Here is a 19,049-nt window from a genome sequence, read left to right on the forward strand (position 1 = left end):
AAAATGTTTTGGATCAACAACTTTTTCTTCTTCAATCAGTGAGCCATGGGCTTGAACATTATTCTCATTCCTTGCGGTGATCTTTTGCATCATCTCTTCCACTGCACTTACCAAAAGGTCAAGCTTTACTTCTAGAGGTGTCGATTTCTCCAGATCTACGTTTTTATTTCTTCTTCTTTCAACCTTGCCCTTCGGATCAACAAGTGAGCCTCTACATTTACTACATTTTTCTGCATCTCTTCAAGTGTTGCAAGATTCCTTTCTCTCAGCTGAAACTCCATTTCCGGATCAAAGGCACCCAGATAGTGCAAGAGAGCAGATCTAGGAGGAGGTCTTATATCAACTTGCATCAAATAATAAACTTGGTTAAATTTGGCTGAAAACTGTTGTACTGTCTCCCTTGGCAATCTTTTCAGTTGGTTATACTCTTCTACAATAAGGAAAAGGTTTTGTCCGATCATCCACCTGTCGAGAAAAATTTGATGAACTACTGGAAATACGAGATGCTTGCATCAGGTAGGGTTTTGAACCAACTCTTGACTTTGCCTTGCAAAGAAAGAGCAAAAAGCCTTATACTGACATCTTCATTATCAACTTCAAAAAGGTCTAGAAAAGCCTCAAAATTCTGCACATGTTGCTCAACATTGACATTGTTACATTGGAGTAGCATGATCCGGATTATCCACAGTGTCATGTTCATTCTGTCGACGTTTCAAACCCCAAAGTGGGTCCATCATCAGGACTAATCTTTAGAATATGATTGATAGTTCTTTGAGAGAAGAATCATGTGACCAGAGTATAAATAAACCTAAATCTTGATAAATTTTATAAAGAAGCCGACCCTCATATATACCGCTGAATATTATAATAATTTTAGTTTAATTAATAAATTTTATAAAGAAGCCGACCCTCATATATACCTATGAATATTATAATAATTTTAGTTTGATTAATTTAATTTTTATTTTTATTTTAATTGTTTTACTTAATTGATTTTAATATGTAGATTAATAATCCTTTTAATTCTCTTGATTATAGGTTAATTTTATTGTCCTTTCTATTAATTTTCTTATTTTTATTTTTATTTTTGTTTTATTTAACCTAAGAATCTAAAAATATCTTTTAATTAATATAATTAATTCATAAATTATTTTAATCAACTAATTAATTATACTTTATTTACATTCACCATCAAACCTTGGCAAGTATAGATCATAGTTTTTGGGGAAGCATGAAGAACAGAAGGTAAAACAAGAGGTTTATACCTATCTGGGATTATAAAAAGTGTAGGAGTACATACAAGAGCGACGGGATCAGGTTTGTGTTCTTTAGGCTTATCACGCTGAAGAGAGTCATCATGAGATGTGGGAAAAGTAAGGAGGCCAGGATCAAAGTGAAACTCAGTATTTACACTTTTTGAATAGATCGAGTGAAGATTTTGATCACCTTTATCATACAAAAAGTTCTGAAAAACTTTCAGGACAGCTTCAAGAACATCAAAGATGTAATTTACAAGAAAGCAGACTAGATCCAGAATCCCATTCCACTTTGGATACCCGAACTTTGAGTAAGATCCTTCCATTTTCTCAGAGAAAGAGTTAGTCCTCCAGTGGAGTCTTTACAGGAGTCACCAGGTGAATGATTTCAGCCTTCTTATGTCTGATCGTTTTCCACCATCAACCATCAGATTTGAACTTGATACATGTACTGGGGTGATCGTTTTGATCAGATGTTCAGTTTATAAACTAGACCGACGATTGACTGAAGCAACTTTTATCTACTTGCGCTAATGCAAAGCAAAAGCGTTTCGAAGGCTACCTGGCTAACTTCAGGCTCTGTCTGTAGTCTACAAAGCCAAACAATGAAAATAAACTTTCTTCCCCAGTATGGTCGCCACTATGTTAGAGCCTAGATTTGTCTCAGGCTGAAAAGACAAGGTTCTAGGTCCACATCAAACCACGCTCAGCCTCGTAGCTAGCCCTACGAGGACAGGAGAGGGCTCTCTTCGGGTCGATCTCGGCAAAGATAATCGATGGGGCTCGAGATGACTGTAATAAAAGCTAATTTTAGGCTAGGTATGAAGTACAAAGGTTTGATTTGATTTTTTGGGGGTTTTGTGTTGGAAACAGGGAAAGGCAAATTGGGCTCGGGGATGAGGCACAGTTTCTGCAGAGTTCTGATTGGGGCAAGGAAGGCAATCGTTTTGATGCTTTCAAGCGAGTGAATGGATATATCAAACTGGTGAGGAGCTAAGGAGAGCAAGAGAGTCTCAAGAATTCTCCTTAAACAGATGAAAACATGGAAATTTAAACAAATTCAAAGGCAGAGCATAGTAGTTAATGGATTCTACCTTAATCACTCATTTGTTCAAATTCAGAAGAAGAGAGAGGAAAATGATACATATAACACTAATGAACTTACAATTACTTAGAGAATAACACCATAAAAACATAAAGCCACATGGATCCCAAACAGTGCTGCAAAACCCTGGTCTTTCCTTAGCCAAAAATGCAGAGATAGAATGTACAATGATATGCCAAAGCAATCCCTAGTGTCCAACCCTGAAAATGACTTAGGAATTACATGATATAGACTAGCCCAACCCATTCCCTTGCCTCTAGGGGTCGAGCTCATCATTCTAGGAGCTGTTTGAACTAATTCTAAACAAGGAACTGAAATATAGGTAGTCAAACAACTTACCTCTATATGCTAGGAAACTGATTCATTCACTCACATTTCACCTTTTGGTGAATGAGTCTTCTAGAACAAGTAAAAATGTGTCAATATTACATCATGGTTGTCAAATTACATCATGAAAAGTCAATAATAACTTCAAGAAGCAAAACTGGTCAAAACTGGGCGAATTGTTGAGCTGAACAGTGAAAAACAAGCCAAAATTCTCTATGCGCCGCGCCAAAATCTGTGTGCGTCGTGCCACTTTGGAGCTGATTTTGAGGCACTTCCTGAAGTCCAAATTGAGCCCAAGATAGCTCATTGGAAAGCCCTGCCTATCTACTTTCCAACCCAAGTGGAATTTTTCAATTTGGATGTCATTTACCCCTCCAAAACTGCAATCTCCCAGGACTGCTTCCTGTGTGTCAAAATAAGGGCAGAGAGGTCATTTTGTGAGTGTTTTTGACCTCTTGAGGACTCAAAACTTGCCCAAACTTCTTGGCCATGCACTAGTAGTCATGATTTTTCATGCCAAATCTAGAAATGCAAAGTTTTTGTAATTTGGAGCTCCCTAGCAAAAGCGCGCGCCACGTGGCGCGGCGCATAGGGAGAAAAACCCTATTTTTTGTGCCAAAATTTGTCAAAATGCCAAAAATGCCCCAAATTTCTTGAAATTTGGGATGGAGCTTCTCTATCAAATGTCATGCTGGGCTAAATAGGCTTCGACCAATATCCAAAGACAATCATACTCCTTTTTGCCTCTTTTTTCTTAATCCTGGACCTGTGGTGCTGATGTGTCAAAGTGTGTTGGACTGTCTTTAATGATTGTGCAACCTCTGCCACCAAGGAAAAATAATGAAATAAGGAAGGGGAGGGAAAAATAGTGAGGGTTAGGGACTGTTGGGATAGATTTAGTTAGGGAAATGTAGGAGGGTTTTGATGTAGGATTTGATGTATAGGGTTAGGAATTGTTGTGTAGGGTTTGAGGTGTGAGACTGGAGAATTTGGGACAGAGCATTTAGGAGAACGAATTAATGAGCTTAGGGGGGTAGGAAATTAGGGAATGATGAAAAAAAGGGAGGAATGGGAAGGAGGAGTGACTTTGGTAGCAAAACACTGATTTTGAAACCCGCAGCAATTTTCCTTTGAGGTATGTTGAAGTAGGGTTTGGATTTTTGTTTCAATTATTAGCATCCATAAACCACCATCACTCAGCACAAAAATGGATGAAACATTAAGATGTCGACCCTACTTGGCAAATCCACGCAAATACATGGCAATTTGGAGAAATTTCAAACATTTTCGGGCTTTCAGGTGTATGCGCCGCGCCGCATACCCAACGCGCTGCGTCGTCCCAGTGCGCCGCGCCTGGTGGGTGCGTCGCGTCGGCCAGGCTTCTTCTAAATTCACCTAAATTGCGCACTAACTCACCAAAATCATTTTTTCTTGCTTCTCTTTGCTCTTGGAATATGAATGAACCTCAAACACTTGGATAGATGTTTTATACATGAAGCCTTTAAATTCATTTTGCCTAAACCCACTTTCATAATGTTGTAGACTTTGGCACTTTCACATCACTTTGTTTTTTACTTCCACTTTGATTTCTAGCCGAATGATGAACCTCTGTCTATTTTTGCAGGGATAGCTGGCATTGGAGCTGGCAAAGGCGACCAGGGTTGTGCCTGAAGGACGTTACAACTGAAACAACTTTGAAAATCACACAATATTTATTACAAAAGACAAAATTTGACAATTTTTCTTCAAAACAGAGTTTTTGAAGAAAAGTCATGATCGGGCATCATTACGATGAAAATTCCGAAATGAAAACTTTTGGAGACATCCTCATGGCTTGCTGGCATTATTTGACATTCTCAAGACCAAACCCTAGACCTAATGACTGAAATGACTCTTTGCTGACCACGAGACCAAACAAGACTGTACATGACTTTAAAATTGACTTTGATGAGTAGACACGGACCAACAGGCACATGACATGAGGGAGATGAGTGAAAAGACCCTTCCCTCAGAAGATCGATGCTCCTAATGGAATGCAAATGATCGAGCTGAATGAGACACCTAAAATGAAACGCAGCAAAAGAGGTTTTGATGTCTGACGGAGGGCTGAACAGACCGACTCTAACAGAACCCATGGGGATTAAGTCATGGTGTATGTTGAAATTTTTGTGCTTTCACTGTTTTATGATTTTTTTTCACTTTATTTGTAGTTTTGTTTATTTCTAGTGCATGGCCATGCCACTTTGGTGTGGTGTAGTATTGCTATTGTTTTCTCCTTGTTTGTTTCTTGTTCTTACCGTTTATGTTTTAAGGGTCTTGGGAATTGGTTGGGGGAAGAGGAAAGTTAATGGAGCTTGGAGAGCTCTGAATGAAACCCAACAGGTAAAGTGGTAAGACCCGGATGAAGCTTGGTGCATGTATAAGGGTAGTTGAAGGTAATAATATGACATCCAGATGGATTGGTTGGGTTCATTGGGATAAATTGATGGTGGCAGGATAGTCATGAGAAAGGACGTAGGAAAGGTAGAGTAAGTGGATTTGAGGTTTCAGATGCCTTGTCTATGTTGGGAATTGTTGTTCTCAATGTTATGCATGTTGTGCATGGATAAAGAGAGTTTTCTTAACCTTGACCTCATGATATCTTGTAATTGTGTTGTGATTATGATTATACTGATGTTTATATATGTATATATGTATGTATGTATGTCGTTGTATGACAAGGTCATCAGAGATCATGATTGCTTTATGCTAATGTTTATATGTATATATGTATGTATGCATGTATGTTGTTGTATGACAAGATCATCAGGGATCATTCTTGTGGAGGAATGATTGCTTATGCAGGTGAATGGCATGAAGAGGTTTGTAAAACCCTCCTCCCACACTTATCCAAGTTCACCGGTCCACTAGGGTAAATATGTGACAAAGAGTTACTGTGATATGACTCAACCTCCTAGGTACAATTAAGGACATGGAATTGATGAACCCAAACCAAACTGACTTTCCACAGGAGCTACATGACCCCCAGGAGCTAACCAGCCACTCCAAGTGCCCAACCCTTGAATAAATTACTTTTTCATTGACCTAGGCTCTCACTCGCTCCCATGACAAGGAAAAAAAATGACTGTAAGCCTCCAATCTCTCCCATAAGCATGCTTCCCGGTGACTGTAGACTAATTGACTCAGTTTTGTGCCAGAAACACTGAGATCTAAGCCACTTTTCAGGGCTAGTCCCCAGATCATTACCCAAAACTTAATGAAACTCTCAGAAATGATAAATAACATAGAGACAAATCCTTTAATTCAAAACTTAATCAAGGACTTAACCTAACCCATGCTAACCATGACAAAAAAAAATCAAACACATCATGAAAATGTAATGTACAGGACATAATTACACATTTGAACATAAGTGTCTCATACTTATGTGACAATCATCAAGAAGGTCTAATGCCCTCTCACAATAGTTGCAATATCATCTATTAGGTCTTGCATTCATTAACCATTACTCAATCAATCGAAACACATCAAGAGCCATATCCATTATACATCTCATGACTAGCATATAACTAGTAAATGAACAACATATACATCATGATAAACGAGTCATCTAAGCCACATAATAACAAATACAATTACTCATGAAATACAAGAGGAAATAACTCTTATTGACATATGCAAAATCCAACCAAGTCGGGGACTTCCATGTACCACCCGACCATAGATTTAGCTTAACAAAGTCTCTCTTTCATCCAATCACCCCCATGCCATATTCCAAGCATGAACGTGGGATCTCATGGAATAACCAAAACAAAACCAAACTAGGGCTTCTAGAGGCTAAACCACCTCAACCCTCAACCAAGGATTCCACCTCACAGTCGTACATCACTAACATCATAGATAGGTCTCTACCTAAGTTGTCTAGGGCTCCAGAGTGTTTCTTCCAACCCAACTCCAGGACTAGTAACTCAACCCACAACTGTTGCAGGGTTTCAGAGCGTTTGTCCAACCAAGGTTTCCAGGACTAGTAACTCAACCCAAGTTGTTCTAGGGCTTCTAAAATGTTTGTCCAACCAAGGCTCCAAGAACTAATAACTCAACCTACAACCACAAGGAACATGAGCACCAATCAGAAAACAAATAGGAAACCCACAACACCATGACTATCCAGGAAATGGAAAGGCTAGGCAAAACCACTGTCAATCCAGGCAATCCTCCATGCCAATGATAGATCATAACCAAACAACCACATGCATGCCAAAACTAGAAAGGAAATCATACGTGCAACTCGGTATTTGCAAAGAGAACTCATTGTAGTTGTTGATCATGTTGTCCTCTTGCACTTTCATTCTTTTCCTTTTCCTTCTTTCTCCAAATCCAAAGTATGCCACAATCCTCCAAGAGTGCTCCAAACAAAACTCTAGGTGTGCAAGAGTATGAGAGAGAGAATGGAAGAGAGCTCCAAGCTAAAATTGACAAAATGTTGTGAACTGATCCTCAAAAGCCTTTTTATCATTGAGGCCTCTATTTTCTTCGTTTCCTCAATTTTTCCTTCAATTTTCCTCACATGCAATTTTGTGACCTTTCACCTTCATTTTCTATTATTTTCATAAATAAAATTCCAATTAATGCCTCTTTGCCTTTACCATTTCCTTTTTCAATTTCCATAGCCATTTATTAATTACCAGTGATCTCCATCACCATGTGTTTGCCCAACATTCAACTTGGAATACATGTCCCATGACCTTGGACTTATTTTTCCTTTATTAACTTTATTACATGGATTTTTAATCGGGGTTGTTAAAAGGTTCTTGGTTTATGAGGAATCAAGTGGGCAGAGTAGCCATGACAAATCTATGAGGTTAGTATCATGTGGATATGATTTGATATTATGTGTTTATACTATTCCTATGTTTATGTCATGGAAAGTTATGTTGAGGGATACATCAGTGGAATGAAAGCAATGTGATCTGCAACATGCTAGGATAAACATGGATAATGGAGGCAGTGTGGTGTCCAGATGTATATATGGTATTGTGTACATGTTGCATATACGATGTTGTGTATATATGGTGTTGTGTACATGTTGTATATGCAGTGTTGTGTACAGATCGTATTGTATACATGCATATGTGGTGTTGTGTACATGTTGTATATGTGATGTTGTGTACAGATGGTGCTATGTATATGGATATGCGGTGTTGTGTACATGTGGTGTGGTGTACACATTGTACATATGATGTTGTTTACATGTGGTGTTGTGTACATGTTGTAAACATGGTGTTGTGTACATGTTTTACATGTGGTGTTGTGTGAATGTGGTGTTGTGTACATGTTGTACATGTGGTGTAGTGTACACATTGTGCATGTAGTGTTGTGTACACGTTGTTTAGTTGGTGATGTGCACATGTGGTGTTGTGTACACATTGTGAAAGTGGTGTTTTGTACATGTTGTACATGTGGTATTGTTGTACATGTGGTATTGTTGTACATGTGGTATTGTGTACATGTCGTACATGTTGTGTTGTGTACATGTCATACTTGCGGCCATGTTTGTATTGTTATATATATAATCACCGGTAATTTCTTTGCTAGTCATGGTGAACATAAGCGTTTAGTTTCTTCATATCTTGTTTAGAACATAGTATAGAAATGAGATTATGTTTCTTTTGGATAACTAAGTTTAATATGAAATGTTGAATGAATTTCCTTCAGGGTTCCTATTTAATTCAAAATTTTGTTTACAAGTTTCAAACTATTTTAAAATAGTACTCAATTCTTTGGCGTTAAACTGTGTAAATGTAGAGTTTTGTTATCACTTTCATATATGAAGCTTTTAACATAATTTGAGCCTGGGTTGGTCTAAGTTGTCTGGCTTCATTATCGGTCTGGTTCATTCCCAAGACTATTCCCCGGTGGTTGGTTAAGTTTGGCCTTTCCAGGGAACTAACCTGGGCTATAACCCTCGACCAGTGTCTTTTGTTCCTTAAATCCTTCCCAATTCTGGTTACTTTTCTGGAACGATATTCACCATTTTACATTATTTATACAAGTTCTTCATATCACGCATTTGATTCAACCTTTAGCTAGTTAACCAACAATTTTCTTGTCGCACATAAGCTACCTACTAGGGCCTTTAGTTCCCATTTTATCCTTAACGCATTTTAGAAAAAGAAACAAAATACACAGATTATTTACTTCGACATTATCACAATCTTCGTGCTTGTCCTAACTTTATTTATTCTCCACAAAATATTAGTTATATATGTGTGTGTGTGTGTGTGTGTGTATGTTTTTTTACTCACAGTCTATTAATTTCCATCACACAAATGCATTTCATATCCTTTTAAACATAGTGACTTCATTCACAAAAAGAATTACAATGGTTCACAAAACTTTCAATGCTAATACTAAAATTACTATGAGTACTTATCTGTTGTGTCAGGTTGTCTATGAATCGACTCAATAACCACACCACCCAACCTTGAGAAAGGAAATTACTTCATTTTCTCTCCCCCAAACATCTTTATACCAGAATAATTCTTAGTTAGTAACCCTAACAAGGTTAATTCACAGGCAACAAAACCCTCCAAGGTTCAACCTGGAACTTATATTAATCTTGAGGCTTCCACTGGCTCCAGCTAGAGAATACCTCAGGTGTCGTCCTACCTTACCCTCACAACGTCTTGCCTTACCCCTTTTTTCTTTACCTGAATCATTCCCTTTCCTTCTGTTGCCTCCAGCTTCCTTTTTTCCCCTTCCCTTCCCTTTATTTCTATTGCCTCTAACTTCCTTCCCCTTGGTTGCCTTCCTTGGCTCCTTTCTTTGTTATCATCTTTTATCTCAAAGGAAAGAAAGGTAAATGACTCATAATTGTCTAGTAAAGGAGTTTTATCTAAGGTTCCCTTGGGTAAATTCTAAGATTTTCGTTGGTTATTATTATTTTTTAAGATAAACACAACAATTAATTAATCAAAATTCTCATTAGGCTTCCACTCACAAATAAAAATCTTAAATAATAAAAGTAAATGTAAGTAACTCACAAATATTTACAATTATTAGAGAGGTGTTACACAAATAGTTCAACCTTTAAAAATATGGAAAATAATGAGACATAAGAATCATCTCTACAATTACATAATTTTGTTTCAAAAAATTCTACATGTTAATGTAAATATATACATTATATTTTAAATTGAAAAAAAATAACATTCAATATAAAAATTTAAAATAGTATGAAATTGTTTAAGTTATGCATATTTTTCATAAATAAAAATTATATATTTGAAAATCCTATTCATTTCTTAAATTTTAGCTTGTTAATATCATACTCTAATAAATTGTATAGGTATATTTTTAATAATTTCTCTTAGTCATAAATTATTATTTTTAAATTTTTTTGTTATAACTTAAATAAAAATTTATATTTAAAAATTTTATTAATTTCTTAAATTTTATTTTTTTAATATAAAATTTAATTTTAATAAATTTTTAAAAATAATTTTTTTCACTTAAACTATAAAGCATAAAATTAAAGATTCACAATTATCAATTACCCTATTATACCATAAACTTGAAGATTCACATATTAGATAAATCAACCAAAAAAATTATCACACCATCATAAAATTGAAGATTCACATATTAAATAAGTCAACCAAAAAATATCACACCATCATGCTACTACAATATCTTTGTTCCTCATAAAATTGAAGATTCACATTCCTAATAAGTAGATAAGTTAAACCAAAATAAAGTATCAAACCGCTGCAATATATCTATGTTCCTCATATTTTGAGATAAAAGTATTAGAATATATTTCTTTCAAATTCGGTGATTTAAAGATTATAAAGGTTTGTGAATCAAACTGATTTTTGGAAATTTCATAAGGTTTAATTCATTTAAAACTTTGGATTAAGATTTAATAAAAAAAAATATCGTTTGATTTTGACTTTTGAAAATATTTTTAGATTTTAATACTTTTATTAAATTCAAGTAAATAAACGTAAATTTTAAAAACTTTTTTATAATTTTTATTTTATTTTTTTAATTAAATTTAATTAATCTTTAAGTTTAAAGAAAATATTTGTATTGAATTCAAATAAATAAACGTACAATTAAAAAAAATATATAATTTTATTTTATTTTTTACCAAATTTAATTAATCTTTAAAATTAAAGAAAATATTTTTATTAAATTAAAGTAAATAAATGTACAATTTTTAAAACTTTTTTTATAATTTTTATTTTATTTTTTTTACCAAATTTAATTAATCTTTAAATTTGAAGATTAATTATTTTATTTTATCCCCGCAGGCTCGACCTAGCCACCCCCTTCCCCTGTGCTACCCCCTGTGGCCCCCCCACTTGGCAGCGTCCTGCTGCTAGGCCTTCTCATCCTCACTCTCGGCCCCCTCGCCCTGGGCCGCCTCCAACTCCATCTTCCCTCTCGGCAGCCCTCTTCTACTGAGCGGAGCGACCTCTCCTGCTGAACGCTTGTGCTAGGGTTGGCCTAGGCTCTAGCTCTGCTACGCCTAGCCATGCCGTTCTCTGGGGGTCCGAATCCCTTGGACCCTCCCCTGCCCCCTCCCCCGGAGGTTATTGCTTTCAAAGCTATGATTGCCTCGTGTAGCAAGCGCCCGCCTTCAGCCAGTCAACAGAAGTTCGTCAAGAAGATGGAAACCATTCCCTCGGTAGCCCTTCCTGAAGAAGAAACCTGCAAAGCAACTTTGAATCTTGCTGAGAGAGATCTCATAGGCCAGTTCACGGGCCTCTTGCCCTCTCCCAAGTCGGTGGAGGATTGGACTCAAAGGAATTGGACGCCATTAACTAAAGAAGGAATAAAAAGCTACTTCGTAGGCAAAGGTTTTTTTGTTTTCATCTTCGAAAGCGCAGAGGATAAAAGCTTAATCTTCAGAAACGGACCTTATTTTATGGGCCTCCAAGGTCTATATCTCAACAAATGGTCGCCAGACTTCGACCCAGCTCAGGATGTCCCATCTGCTGTACCGCTGTGGGTGCGGCTTCCCCATCTCCCCCTCCACTGCTGGAATCAAAAGTCTCTTCAGATCATTGGAAACGACTTATGAAAATACATAGATCAAGCTGCAAGAAAAGATCAATACTCATGTGCCCACATCTGTGTTGAAGTAGATCTCGAGGAGGGTTTGTCAGAAGCCATTAAACTTACAGTTGCAGGATGGACACATGTCCAAGAGCTGGACTATGAAAAACTCCCTTTCAAATGTAGACACTGCCATGGCTACGGGCACCTCGCCAAACATTGCAAGAAAAAGGCAGAAGAACAACCAGACAAACAAAATGGCGAGCAATGGACTCTAATACAAAAAACCACCAATCACAAAAAAGGCAACGGGAAAGGCACTCGGAAAGAGGCACCAAGTAGCTCCAACCCCACCCAAGAAAAGAACTCAAATGGTACAGAAAACAGTCAAAGCAAGTCAGCTACAATAGTCTCGGAAAATTTGGACTTGACTGTTCCTCCTATCACTAACAAAGAAGATGGGGAAACGGCTCATCTGGAAACCTCCCAAGGAAGCCCTTCCAATCCCTCATACACAGATGTCACAAGGAAAAAACCAGCTGATAGCTCCGGCTCCTCGGAGGATGAAACCTACGAGCAGCCCACAAGAAAAGTCGGTAGGAGATCCCGCAGAGAAGTAAGGGAAGAGGAGGCGGAAAGGCTCAAAACCCAAGGAAGCCAGCCCACAATAAAGATGTTTATTGGGAGAAACTCCAGGATCAGGCCCCCTAAGGGAGGCTCCCACCCCACCCCTGGTAAATAATGCGCCTCGTCTCTTGGAACTGTAGAGGTCCGGGTAACCCCTCGAAAGCAGAAGCGGTCAAGGATCTTCTCAAAATAGAACCCTCAGGCATTCTCATGCTCCAAGAGACTAAGATAGAGGGGAAAGCCCTTCTAGACATCAGCAAGAAAAAATGGAAGAAAAGTACAGGAAGAGAAGTCATCTCAAGAGGCTCATTCGGAGGGCTCGCAACTCTTTGGACATAAGATCTCTTGCAGCTGAACAAATCCCACGAGACCCACACTGGATCTACACGGAACTAACGCATTGCACAAGTAAGTTGACCATCTCCCTCTTCAATCTTTATGTACCTGTTCTGTACTCTGAAAAGAGAGACTGTTGGAATTCCCTCTTCGAATTCCTAGAGCAGCATTCCCCAAGCAATATCATCCTTGCCGGGGATTTAAACATTGTTTTAAAATCCAAAGAAAAAAGGGGAGGAATCAACAACAGAGATCCCATGCTTCCCCTGGTGGAAGACCTCATACAGCAGTGGGATCTTCTTGATTTCATACCGGTCAAAGGGCTCTACACATGGTCCAACAACAAAGTGGGAGAGGATCATATTTATGCCCGACTAGACCGATTTCTAGTCCAAGGCACTCTGATGATGAACAAGAAGATAATCACCACCAAAATTCTACCCAAATTGACCTCAGATCACAAACCAGTTCAGCTCATTCTGGAAGATGAAGAAGATCTGGGTTCAATCCCCTTTCGATTCAACCCTCTCTGGACCGAAAGGGATGGTTTCATAGATATAGTGAAAACAGCATGGGCCAAATCCTTCACAGGGTCCACTAGTTATTTGTGGGAACAAAAGCTCAAAGCCACAAAACAAGCCCTAAAGGATTGGATAAGGAAACCTGCCCCAAATCCAACCAGCCAAAGAAAAGAAATAGTGCAGTCTTTAGAGGCACTACAAGTCGAAATGGAAAATAGAGATATCACACCAACGCTGCTTGACAAAGAATTAAAAATTCAATGTTCATCATTTCGGTCTTTCCAAATGGAGGAAGAGTACTGGAGAATCAAATCTCGAAGTTTGTGGCTGAAGGCTGGTGACCGGAAAACCTCCTTCTTCCATTGCCAATATCGAGCAAGACTCTCCAGAAATCATATCTCTGAAATAACAACAGTAGAGGGGCAGATCTGTAAAGGGTTCAGCTAGATAAAAGAGGCAGCTGAAAGTCATTTCAGACAACTCTACACCGCAGGTAATCAAGGCAATGAGGAGGAAACTGCTGATCTCCTCTCCAACATTCCTCTCCTGGTCAGCCCTGAAGACAATTCCGCTCTCATTAATCCTATCACTAAAGAAGAAATCATTAAAGTTATCTGGTCTATGGATTCAGATAAGGCCCCTGTGCCCAATGGATTCACCATACACTTCTATAAGACTTGCTAGGACATCATCAAAGCAGATCTATTAAAGATGATAAAAGGATTCATGAAAAAAGCCAAGGTAGGAGGAGGAACTAATTCCACCTACCTCGCCCTTATTCCTAAAGAAGCCAACCCCGAAACCTTCGCTAGATTCAGGCCTATATCGCTTTGTCACACCTCCTACAAAATTCTGGCAAAGCTTCTAGCAAACAAGATCAAGCCCCTGCTAAACAGGCTGATCTCTAGCAATCAAGGTGGCTTCGTAGAACGCAGGCACATCTTGGATAATGTAATCCAAGTTCAGGAGACAATTCACTCAAGCAATCAGCGAAAAGAAAAAGGAATGCTGATAAAACTTGACATGGCCAATGCTTTTGACCGAGTCAATCGCTCCTTCCTTTACAAAGTCCTCCATTCCTTTGGCTTCTCCTCCCATTTTGTCAATCTCATCATTGCCTATACTGACAACCCCTGGATTTCCCCTCTTGTCAACGGTCGCCCTTCTCCTTTTTTCCAAACCCAGAGAGGCCTCAGGCAGGGATGACCACTCTTGCCCTTCCTGTACATCCTGATGGCTGATTCCCTTAGTAGAAAGCTATCAGCCGAAAAAGTTACAGGCTCCCTTCCTGGCCTCAAACCTTCCAATAGCTCTCCAGCTCAGAACCACGCTCTATTTGCGGATGACTCTCTCCTCCTTGGAGGTGCCTCTGTTAGAATTGCCAAAGCCTTTGATACTGTCCTTAAATGATATTGCAGGGTTTCGGGAGCTTCAATCAATGAAAGAAAAAGTGAAGTCTATGGCTGGAACATTGGGCAGCAAGAGCTCACAAGTATCTCTAACCTTCTCGGCTTCAATGGCCATGCCCATTGGGAGAAGATAAGATACCTCGACTTCCCATCACAAATGGTTTCAATAAGAGGTCGTTGTGGTCTGAAATTATCAGCAAAATTAAATCAAAAATTACAGCCTAGGGAGGATACTGGCTCACAAAAGGAGGCAAGGTCATCCTGATCAAGTCTGTGTTATCTGCACTCCCAATTTACCAAGCAGCCTTCCTATTCGCCCCAAAAAGTGTGACGGACCAAATCTCCAAAATTCTTCGTGACTTCCTTTGGCAGGGGGGGAAGGAAAATCAACATAAAATTCACTTAGTGAAATGGGACTTGGTCAAACGTTTAATCCCTGAGGGAGGCCTGCAAATCCGCGACCCTGCTCTAGTCAATCTGGCGATGGGAGGCAAAATCCTATGGAACCTATTCAAAGACTCCAAGAAACCTGTCTATGAAACGCTGAAATCGAAGTACGCCCATAAGGTGTCACTCAGAAATCTGCAAACAAGTCAAACAATCAACAACACACAGGTTTGGAAACTTTGCAACAAAAGTCTGAATTTCTTCAAAGGCAAGGCGTAGAAGATTCCAGGTAACGTAAATCAAACAAACCTGTGCGAATAATGGACCGAGACCCTCTCTTGGAAGTTGAAGAAATCGCAGAATTAAAAAATTGGTTGGAACGCGCAGGGATTAACAGCGTTCACGATCTATCCAAATGGGATTGCCATGATGATTGGCAAGGATGGGACTTTTTTGGAGTCCCTGATCGTTTAAACCAGCAGAAGCTCACTCTCGAAGAATTGCTGGAAGAAGCGTCTCCAGTGAACAGAAAAATGAAGGACAGTTGGGGATGGGGGCAATCCTGAAGCTACACAACAGCAGCAGCTTATAACGCCCTCCAGCCCATTAGGAATAGCAGTAAAACTCCGGATTTTTGGAAGAAAGTATGGGAACCGCTTGCTCTTCCTAAAGTAAATTTCTTCTTTTGGACATTGGTCCACAACAAGCTGTTAACTGGAGACAACCTGATGAAAAAAAGCATAGCTGGGCCGCATAGATGTGAGCTGTGCAGAAGCAGCTTAGAAACAACCAAGCACCTCTTCATGGAATGCAAGTTCGCTAAAGAAGTGTGGGGACTCATACTCCATGAGCTACAAATCATAGTCCCCCCATTTAACTCTGTTGCTGATCTATTTGACTCATGGAATCAATGTTATCCCAATAAAATCCCCAGCAAATCCTTTTGGAGAAAATTCTGGAACGCTATCCCCAAATTTGTGTGCTGGCAGATTTGGTTGACTCGGAATGATTTGATATTCAACGAAAAGGTGCAATCTCCCTTCTCGGCAGCGGTAGAGGCCAAATCCTTCCTCCTCGAAGCAGCCCAACAACAATATTTTTCAGATGATTCTTTGCTTCTCTCTGAAGAAGAGAGGTGGATGGGCCCCCTTTCCCCCCACCCTCGAAAGCAGCTATCAACCCCTCATGCAGTGAATCCGGAATGGCGCAAAAGATATTCCGAAGCTATCATTCAAGAATGGTGGCGAAAACAAAAAATAACTACGATATTCTTCGATGGTGCCTCCAAAGGCAATCCTGGGGCAGCAGGAGCTGGAGGGGTCATCTATGCCCCGAACGGATCAAGAAGGGACAGCTTTTGCTGGGGCATCGGGCAGAAAACCAACAATCAAGCAGAGATCCTAGGCCTCCTCAAAGCTTGTCAAATAGCCAGAGACAGAGGAGACAAAGAATTCCAAGCTTTTGGAGACTCGGAGATCTTAATAAAAAAATTAAATACGGAAAAATTGTTCACCAATGCAAGCCTCAACAAAACTCTGAACAGATTAAAGAGAGTCCTGCTCGACTTCGACTCCTACAAATTCCTCCATATCCTCAAAACTTGAACAATGAAGTAGATCTGATGGGGAACAAAGGCTGCACTCTTGGGAAAGGACAACTTCTCATAAATGACAAAAGCTCATTCCATCCCTGTAACCCATGAGGAAGCTGCATCTTGTAATAGCACAAGAAACAGAAACAGAAGTAATGTAATGATGGCTACCATGGCGTAAGTCCAATCTTTTCTCCAAATAAATAAAATCATACCCGTTTCAGTTAAAAAAAAATAAATTTAAAGATTAATTAAATTTAAAGAATATTTTATAATAAAATAAAAAGAAACAAAACTAATTATTTAATTTCATCTATTATATAATATTTTTAAAATTTAAAATTGATTGATTTAATTCTTATATATTAAATTGTAAAATATTTTTAAAATATATTTGAGGATGTACTTAGTCAGCAAGGCGATCTAAGATCAAACCTCACAAAGGGTGGTTGTGCCCTGTACTAGGCGAAGGAGACATGCTAAAAATCTAGTGAACTGAAAGCTACTATTGCACATACCTACCTCACACAAAAATGTAAACATACTCGAATTAAAGAAAGAATATATTTGATAACGAACTATGCACCTTCGGCTCCATTACTGAAATCCTAGATTTCCAGGATTATTTATAAAAATCGTATTGATTGTATTTGATAAACATGTTGTGTAGTTGCGAGTAGATAAATCTCTGGTGAAATGGACCAGATTGTAAATGAGTTGAAAAAAACCGAAAGCAGAAACTGACATTCTGGTCGCGGATACAGCCTTGATATCACACTTTGCTCATGAATAGTGCCTATTTTTTAGAGTTTAGGGTAGAATTTATGAGTGAGGTTGTTAAGAAGAGTACACATTGGTTATATGTTGAAAAGGTGGTCCATATGAGAAGAATACCTAAAACAATTATTAAATAATAAAATTAATTATAGTAGATAAATAAATAAAAATTGTAAGCTTGTTTGGACTACATTTTCATCATTTCCAACTTCTCACCTTGATTAAGGGGATAGCACAAGATTTCAACCCAAGACTTGGTGAGACGGACTTCATTTCACAACCATGGTCACTTGAGTTATCCTAAATGGATAATAGATAAATAAATTTAAATATTAATAAAATTCAATTTATAACGTTAAACTATGGAGAAATTGCATTTTTTTTGTTGATAAAAACAAAATAATACTAAAAAATAAACTCATAGTAAATATCATGTCTATGTAGGCAATAACTCCTGTCATAGCATAAATATTGCAACTTTATCCAGAGATTATGGCATTAAAGTCCTATCTTGATAAAGACTAATAAATTATATATATATATATATATATATATATATATATAAATATATATATATATATATATATATATATATATATATATATATATATATTAATTCTTCTTGATTATTAATTTTTTTTTCCATAACTTATACTTCTCGAGAAAGAAACATTAATTTACACTAACCTTTTAGTTTTAAAATTATATATATGAAATGTTAATTATTTTATCATATTTTTATAACAAAATAATAAGTAAAATGTTTAATGTTTTGAAATATAAAATATAAAAATTAAGTAAAAAAAAATCCTTTAAAAAGTGGTTACTTTATTTTATTTATCCGGTTACTTTATTTTCTTTATCTAAGATAAAGAAGTTGTCTTTAAATTAGGGGGATAAGTTAATTTATTCTCTTTGCATAATATAGATACAAATAGGGAATAGGGATAGAAGTAGGGAATAATTAGTAAAACGTAAAAAGACTTTATATAAAATATTAAAACAAATAAATCCAACATTAAAAAACTAGTGAAAATAAGAATTATCTTTATAATTATATAACTTTATTATTTTGATATTAAACTTATGTTTATGTTTTAATATGCATTATATTTTAGATACAAATAATATATTAATATGGAAATAATATATTTTAAAAATTTATTGATTTTTTAGTTTTTTTTTTAACCGTGGCCATTATATTTCTAATAATTTTTTTTATTAGCAACTTTTTTGTAAGTTATACTATAACTTATATTTTTATAAGAAAGAAACATTTTGGTATAAAATATTAAAAAATATATTATTTTGGAAAATATAAATTGGATGATCAAAAATGAAAGAAAAAACAAGTTAGGACATAAGAAATGAAGATGGATTTTTAAGACATAAAGTGTTCAGAAAGAAAGCACATATTGATAACTACTTTCATGCGGACTCACACCATCACTCGACGCAAAAGATGGGGGTTCTTAAGACTCTTTTCACAAGAGCTTTCATAATATCAAATTCCTCTCACACTAAAGAAGAAATATAATATTTAAAGAAAGTCTTTACTCGCATTGGATATAAAAACACAGACATCATCAAGAGAATTAGAAGAGCTAGATCCTGAAGCAAAGGGAGACAACCTGAAACAAATTCCCAAGT

General features: G+C 37.3%; 1 protein-coding gene across 1 annotated transcript; it reads left to right on the top strand.

Annotated features, from left to right (window-relative positions):
• Positions 1–12,644: 12,644 nt before the first annotated feature.
• On the top strand, positions 12,645–13,682 carry LOC149165845 (uncharacterized). Its single transcript, XM_089429951.1, has one exon. It carries the CDS (start codon positions 12,645–12,647, stop codon positions 13,680–13,682), a length of 1,038 nt encoding a protein of 345 aa, XP_089286077.1.
• The last annotated feature ends 5,367 nt before the right edge of the window (positions 13,683–19,049 follow it).

The sequence above is a fragment of the Pinus tabuliformis genome, chromosome 5_1, assembly GCF_031772625.1.
Source record: "Pinus tabuliformis cultivar Carrire ecotype Pingquan chromosome 5_1, CPIR1, whole genome shotgun sequence".
Classification (NCBI taxonomy): Eukaryota; Viridiplantae; Streptophyta; class Pinopsida; order Pinales; family Pinaceae; genus Pinus; species Pinus tabuliformis.

Excerpts from the sequence above, each read along its gene's own strand:
- LOC149165845 (XM_089429951.1), top strand. The coding sequence starts at position 12,645 with ATGGAAGAAAAGTACAGGAAGAGAAGTCATCTCAAGAGGCTCATTCGG.